At 39.7% G+C, this 7,537-nt stretch overlaps 1 protein-coding gene across 2 annotated transcripts in view; it reads left to right on the top strand.

The window, feature by feature from the left end:
* CENPF (centromere protein F) overlaps positions 1-7,537 on the top strand; it is a 61,320-nt gene that overhangs the window by 34,455 nt on the left and 19,328 nt on the right. For both annotated transcript variants that reach the window (XM_067728965.1, XM_067728963.1), the window contains exons 11-12: positions 298-433; positions 2,655-6,049. In XM_067728965.1, the coding sequence (XP_067585066.1) occupies positions 298-433; positions 2,655-6,049 (3,531 nt within the window). The remainder of the gene's footprint in view (positions 1-297; positions 434-2,654; positions 6,050-7,537) is intronic.

The raw sequence follows: 7,537 nt of genomic DNA, 5'->3' as shown, positions 1-7,537 counted from the left end.
ATAGGCTTTTCCTTATGAACGAACACTTTCACAACCACAGGGACATCCAGAAAGTTCAAAAAATATATTTCTCGAAGTAAAAAGATTATCATCCGTTTTGGATTCTGTGCTTTTGACTTCTATTTATAAAATCATTTTATTGAAGTAAAACTATGTAACTTCATTGCTCAAAGGGAAAGTGTGATTCCTCCCCTAGTGAGATACACACCCATTCCCATTAGGGACCCTCACCAAGGCAGAAGTCCTAAGTTGCTTGAGCATCTGCTTGGGTGATAACTAACTAAACCTGTGCTTTAGGAAATGAAGAGGGAAAACAGCCTCCTTAAGAGTCAGTCTGAGCAAAGGGCCAGAGAAGTTTGCCACCTGGAGGAAGAACTGAAGAAGGCCAAGCAGCGTTTGAGTCAGAGCCAGAACTTTGCAGAAGAAATGAGGGGTGAGTAAATGTAGTGTTTTTGAGTTCTTTCTTTAGGCTAATGTTCCCATGAGGGAGGATGGATATCATTAGAAGCTTCTTTGAATTTTTCCATATCTTCTCCCAGAGAGATGTCTGCAGTTGATGTGGAAAAAGTTTTTGCTTTTCCACTTTTTCGTTTCCAGAGTGATAGTTGGACTTTTTTTTTTTTTTTATTGGAACACACTGAGTCCCCAGATGCCTGGTTTTCAGCACTTTGAAACCAGAAGGGTAAATATTTTCCAGACAAAAGTAAATTGTTGGGGCTGTCTCTCGCCTCAGAGTGCTATTTTGTGTCTCAAGTGTGTTTGTTAGTTACATCCAGACGGCGCATCTTCTCACCCATCACCATTTCCCTTATAATGGAAAATCCTATGTTAAATGCATGTTTTCCCAGCCCTTAGTGACCATTGTTTTGGGATGGCTTACTTGACTGAATGATTTTATTTCCTTATTCTCTGTATAGCCATAGAATGATGCTGTATACACCAAATGAATCCACTGTTCGTTTCACATTTATGTATATATAAATGTGAATGAGTCTTTCCTTACATTTATGTTCTCCCCTGAGGTATTTGCACATCTTGGATTTCTTTTAACCTGACTTGTGGAATGGGTGTCACACTTCTCTGTGACTGTTTTCTTTTTTAAATTCCAGTCTCCCTAAGACAGCTTTCAATTTTTCCATGGCAGGAGGTAGAAATGTCAATCTTCAGCTTTTTTTAAAGAAAACTATAGGAAAAGAAAGGGTTAGGGCGTTTTTCAGTGTTGGTCACCAGTATCATTATTTGAGGTCCTCACACGCGAAGTGGACTGATATCCCCTGTGGCGCTATCTCCACCAGCCTTCCACTCTCAGTATGTAGACTGAGATTAAGGGGCTAAAAATAGGAATGATTTCTAGTTACATCTGAGTTTATAATACATGCTACCTTTTTCATCTACTATTGAGATTCACAACTTTTATTCTTCCTCAACATACTTGGGAAGCCTTCCTATCATTGTTGAATGAAAGCAGTGTGGTTATTCTCAACTAGCAGGGGCCAGTGGGCAGAGGGGAGTTTTTAGGCAGAGGACAGGTGGTAATGGAGTTTGTGACATCTTCCTGATGATTCTCATCTTCACAGGCACCACCCTCACTGTGAGGGGCCGGGATGTGGGGGGATATTGCTTCCCAGTGATACTCACACGTAGGCTTCGAGAGTTACTAACATATAGCATCATATACTATTAAGATATATATATATAGATATATATATATATCTATATATATATATTAGTTGAAGTATAGTTGATTTACATGTCAGTTTCAGGTGGTACAGCACAGTGACTGTTTTTTTTTTGTTTTTTTGTTTTTGCTGTACGCGGGCCTCTCACTGTTGTGGCCTCTCCCGTTGTGGAGCACAGGCTCCGGACACACAAGCTCAGCAGCCGTGGCTCACGGGCCCAGCCACTCCGCGGCATGCGGGATCTTCCCGGACTGGGGCACGAACCCACGCCCCCTGCATCCGCAGGCAGACTCTCAACCATTGTGCCACCAGGGAAGCCCAGTGACTGTGTTTCATACACACACACACACACACACACACACACACACACACATATACTTTTTCAGATTTTTTCCCCTTATAAGTTATTACAAAATATTGAGTATAATTCCCTGTAGCACTTTATACTCTAGTACTTATGCCTGATTCTATGGATTTTTTGGCTAAAGTGGCGAAGAAGTTATTTACTTTTTTGAGAAATCTGGAATACTCCATAGTATTCCTGAGATATTTCCATTTTAGTGCTGCTCTTGTCACACTTTTCTCTCCTTGAATAAGTATTTCCAAAGGGCATAAACACATACAAGGAAAAAGAATAAAAGAAAGTTTCATGTGCTTAGGAAAATAATCCCTTGGTATTTTTTTTTTTTTTATCCCTTGGTATTTTATACAACAACACTTTCTTAAGCTGCTGAGAAAGGAGATAAACAAATGTACTGCCATCCTGAAAAGGACCATTTTCCATTGTCTTTATATAAGCTTAGATAATTATCAGGCGATCTGTTTTCAAGGAGGTATGCAGGCAATAATGCCAGTTTGTACAGGACTTGAGAAGCTGTTAGTTTGTTTGGGTTTTTTTTTTTGAGAGTTTAGAATTCTTGTAGAATAAATATTTATTAAAATCATGACAACTTAAAAAAATATCTTTTTTAATAGCTAAGAATACTTCTCAGGAAACCATGTTAAGAGATCTTCAAGAACAAATAAAGCAGCAAGAGAATTCCTTGACTTTAGAGAAACTGAAGCTTGCCCTGGCTGATCTGGAAAAGCAGCGAGATTGTTCTCAAGACCTTTTGAAGAAAAGGGAACATCACATCGAACAACTGAATGAAAAGTTAAGCCAAACAGAGAGAGAGTCCGAAGCTTTATTGAGTGCTTTGGAATTAAAGAAGAAAGAATATGAAGAATTGAAAGAAGAGAAAACTCTGTTTTCTCGCTGGAAAAGTGAAAATGAACAACTTTTAAATCAGATGGAATCAGAAAAGGAAAGCTTGCAGAGTAAAATTAATCACTTGGAAACCTGTCTTAAGACACAACAAATAAAAAGTCACGAATACAATGAGAGGGTAAGAACACTGGAGATGGAAAGAGAAAATCTAAATGTTGAGATCAGGAACCTTCACAATGTGATAGACAGCAAGACTGCAGAGGCAGAGACACAGAAGCAAGCTTATGGAGAACTACAACAGAAAGCCGAGTTCTCAGATCAGAAACATGAGAAGGAAATAGAAAATATGTGTTTGAAAATTTCTCAGCTTACCGGGCAAGTTGAAGATCTAGAAGATAAGCTTCAGTCACTGTCAAGTGAAATGATGGACAAAAACCAGCGTTACCAAGACTTGCATGCTGAATCTGAGAGCCTCAGGGATCTGCTAAAATCCAGAGATTCCTCTGCGGTGACAAATGAGTCTCATCAGAGAAGTCTTTTTGCATTTGAACAGCAGTCTGCAGTGAATAATTCCTTTGCAAATATAATTGAAGAACAAGAAAGCGTGCCTTCAGAAAGGAGCGAATGCCATTTAGAAACAGACCAAAGTCCTAAAAGCTCATCCATGTTACAAAACAGAGTCGTTTCTCTTGAATTTTCATTAGAGTCTCAAAAGCAGATGAACTCAGATCTGCAAAAGCAGTGTGAAGAATTGGTGCAAATCAAAGGAGAAATTGAAGAAAATCTCATGAAAGCAGAACAGATGCATCAAAGTTTTGTGGCTGAAACAAGTCAACGAATTAGTAAGTTACAAGAAGACACTTCTGTTCATCAGAATGTTGTTGTTGAAACTTTAGCTGCCTTGGAGAGCAAGGAAAGAGAGTTGCAACTTTTGAATGAAAAGTTAGAAACTGAGCAGGCAGAGATTCAAGAATTAAAAAAGAGCAACCATTTACTTCAGGAATCTCTAAAGGAGCTACAACTTTTGTCTGAAACTCTGAGCTTGGAGAAAAAGGAAATGAGTTCCATCATTTCTCTTGATAAAAAGGACATTGAAGAGCTGACCCAAGAGAATGGGACTCTCAAGGAAATTAATGCAACCTTAACCCAAGAGAAGATGCACTTGCTCCAGAAAACTGAGAGTTTTTCAAACTGTATAGATGAAAGAGACAAAAGCATTTCAGAGTTATCTGACCAGTACAAACAAGAAAGACTTACTTTGCTCCAAAGATGCGAAGAAACAGGAAATGCATTTCGGGATCTTAGTGAAAAATATAAAGCAGAGCAGGAAAAGAACTCTAAATTAGAATGCTTGCTGAGTGAATGCACGAGTGTTTGTGAAGATAGAGAAAATGAATTGGGACAGCTAAAGGAAACATTTGCAAGGGAACACCAAGCATTTGTATCACAATTAGCATTAGCTGAAGAAAGAAACCAGAGTTTAATACTAGAGTTGGAGACAGTGCAGCAAGCCCTGAGATCTGAGGTTACAGATATCCAAAGCAATTCCAAGAGGGAGGCTGACAGCTTAAAGCAAGAAATCATGACTTTAAAGGAAGAACAAAGTAAGATGCAACAGGAAGTTAATGCCTTATTACAAGAGAAGGAGCACCTGATGGAATTAATGAAGATGAAACATGAGCATCAGCATCTAGAATTGGAACCAATTCAAGACTCTGTGAAAGTAGCAGAGAGGAAGATAAATACACGTCACGTTCAACTTCTGATGGACCTTGAAGTTAAAGATGCTTCTCTAGACAGTTACAATGCGCAACTGGCACAAGTAGAAACTAAAGTGAGAAACATGGAATTAAAACTTCAGGAGAGTGAGAAGGAGGAGTACCTACAGCACGAATTACAAATTGGAGGAGAATTAGAAACTGGAGATGTGCAACAAGGCACTCAGTCACAAGATATTAGCGGCCTTGGAAGCTTTGAAATAGATCCAGAGGAAAAATTCATTTCGGTGCTTCACGAGTTGTCAACAAGTCAGCAGGACAATGCCCACCTGCAGTGCTCTCTACAGACGGCAATGAACAAGCTGGACGAGTTAGAGAAGATGTGTGAGGCATTGCAGGTGGAAAAGCTTGAACTCATATCTGAGCTGAACGACTCAAGATCAGAATGTGTCACAGCAACTAGCAAGATGGCAGAAGAGGTAGGGAAACTAGTAAATGAGGTTAAAATATTAAATGACGAAAATGGACTTCTCCAAGGTGAGTTCGTGAAAGAAACGCCAGAAAGTGAATTTGGTGAACAGCAAGATGAGCAGACGTCTGTGTCCTTAAATCCTTTGGACGACAGTAATTCCTATGAGCACTTGACAGTGTCAAACAAAGAAGTTCGCATGCACTTTGCTGAATTACAGGAGAAATTCTCATCTTTACAGAGTGAACACAAAATTTTGCACGATCAGCACTGCCAGATGAGCTCTAAGATGTCAGAGCTACAGTCCTACATTGACACGTTAAAGGCTGAAAATTCAGTCTTGTCCATGAGTCTGAGAAACTCTCAAGGTGACTTGGTAAAGGAGGTGATGCCAGGACCCGGGGAGAAGCATTTTCTGTCCTTGTCACTCTCTGGTGTGACTGACAGCCCTGGTAATGCAATAGAATCTTCTTTTTACAAAGATCTTTTAGAGCATATGGGAGAAACATCCCTTTTGAATAATTTAGACAGGACTGTTTTGGCAAACCAGTCCAGTGTAGAGAAGGTCTCTTGCAGTAGTCTGGAGGAGGAGAATCTGACTGAGAAAGAAATCCCCTCTGCCCCGGTGAGGAGCGTTGAAGAACTTGAGACCGTCTGTCAGATGTACCTGCAGTCCTTCAAGAAGCTAGAAGAGAAAATTGAAAGTCAAGGGATTACGAAAAATAAGGAAATCGAAGAACTCGAACGGTTACTAAGTTCTGCAAGGGAAGAGCTTGACTGTCTCAGGAAGCAGTATTTGTCAGAAAATGAACAGTGGCAGCAGAAGCTGACAAGTGTGACAGCAGAGATGGAGTCCAAGTTGGCAGCAGAAAAGAAACACACGGAACACCTTACACTTGAGCTTGAAGTAGCACGACTCCAGCTTCAAGGTCTGGACTTAAGCTCTCGGTCTCTGCTTGGCACCGACATAGACGATGTAAGTATGTGGGACTGACATGCTATTTCTCTAATCGAGTGCCTAGTAGGCACGCAATCAATGTTTGTTGAATTGAAATCGAAATTAAATCTAAACTAAAATATTTTTAGGGTTCAAGGACATAAGAACAGAATATACCAAAGTTTTGAAAAAATAAACCAGAACTTTAGGAAAGTGAGTCAACTTTATTTGAGGAGTAAATTTCTATCATGATTATCTTTAAACACTATTATATTGGACATTACTAAAGATGTTTTTTGAAGACTCCTGGAGAAAATCATGTTACAGTGTCAGAACATGTTCTTCAGGACGTCTGTGTGTTTTCACTCTTTGTGAGTTAATAAAGCACATTAAATATCAAATTGGAACTTAGGAATGGTAAGGTGATATGAATTTTAACCTCTTTTGCCTTTTTCAGACTGTTTTTTTTTTTTTTTTTTTTTTGTGGTACGCGGGCCTCTCACTGTTGTGGCCTCTCCAGGCTCCGGACGCGCAGGCTCAGCGGCCATGGCTCGCGGGCCCAGCCGCTCCGCGGCATGTGGGATCCTCCCGGACCGGGGCACGAACCCGTGTCCCCTGCATCAGCAGGCGGACTCCCAAGCACTGCGCCACCAGGGAAGCCCTTTCAGACTGTTTTTAATGTTAGAGTTATAGTCATGAACCTAAATATTGGAGTTTATTACGTATTTCTGAATACTTTTCTGACAATTTGCTTGGTACAAATTTGGATATCAAATCTCTGATTTGATATCAGTCATTCAAAGAGACATTTCTTTCTTTACAGAATATGAAATTGTTCGGTTACTTACACCTTTCTCTTTTCTAGTCTACCAGCTAAACTAGTAATGGCGTACAGACAATGAGACTCACTTAATTCCCTCCCCCTACCTCTGTAAGGTAGGGAGGGCAGGTGAGAGGTGACAGCAGTTGTAGTCAAAGTAGCAGATCCCTATTTTACAGAGAAGAGAAAGTGAGGTTCAAACATGTGATTTATCCAAGAATATAGTAAGTGCTGGATCTGTGATTAAGTCCTTGGGCTGGGAATCTGGTCATGAAACCCTACTGCCTTCTCTTATCGAAGAATATCATAAATGCTGAAGGTGGAAGCCGACCATTTTATGTGGAATTTGTTAGCCTCTTATTTGATAATCCCAAAGAAAATTTCATATTTAGGTTACCTACAATATTGCTAGCAAGAAAAAAATTTTGAAGTGTAACTACATCACAATTTAGATGATCACGTAACTGACCCTGAAGGGTTTGTGTTCATGATAAATACCCAGTACCTTGCCCACAGAGAACACTTACTGAATGTTTGTTTAATTGTGTTGAATATTTGGATGGAGAGAGGTGGATTTGGTGGGAAGAATGCCCTTTGAAGAGATGTGTTTAGCAGAAGCAAGTAGCCAGTTTCTCAAAAATAATACTATAATTCAGCCTATTTATTCTATTTTGATTCTTCTTGAAAAATAAAGTGCCTTCTCATTA

The sequence above is a fragment of the Pseudorca crassidens genome, chromosome 2 (assembly GCF_039906515.1).
Source record: "Pseudorca crassidens isolate mPseCra1 chromosome 2, mPseCra1.hap1, whole genome shotgun sequence".
Taxonomy (NCBI): domain Eukaryota; kingdom Metazoa; phylum Chordata; class Mammalia; order Artiodactyla; family Delphinidae; genus Pseudorca; species Pseudorca crassidens.
The sequence above is the reverse complement of the archived record's forward strand: the minus strand, read 5'-3'. Positions and strand labels throughout refer to the sequence as shown.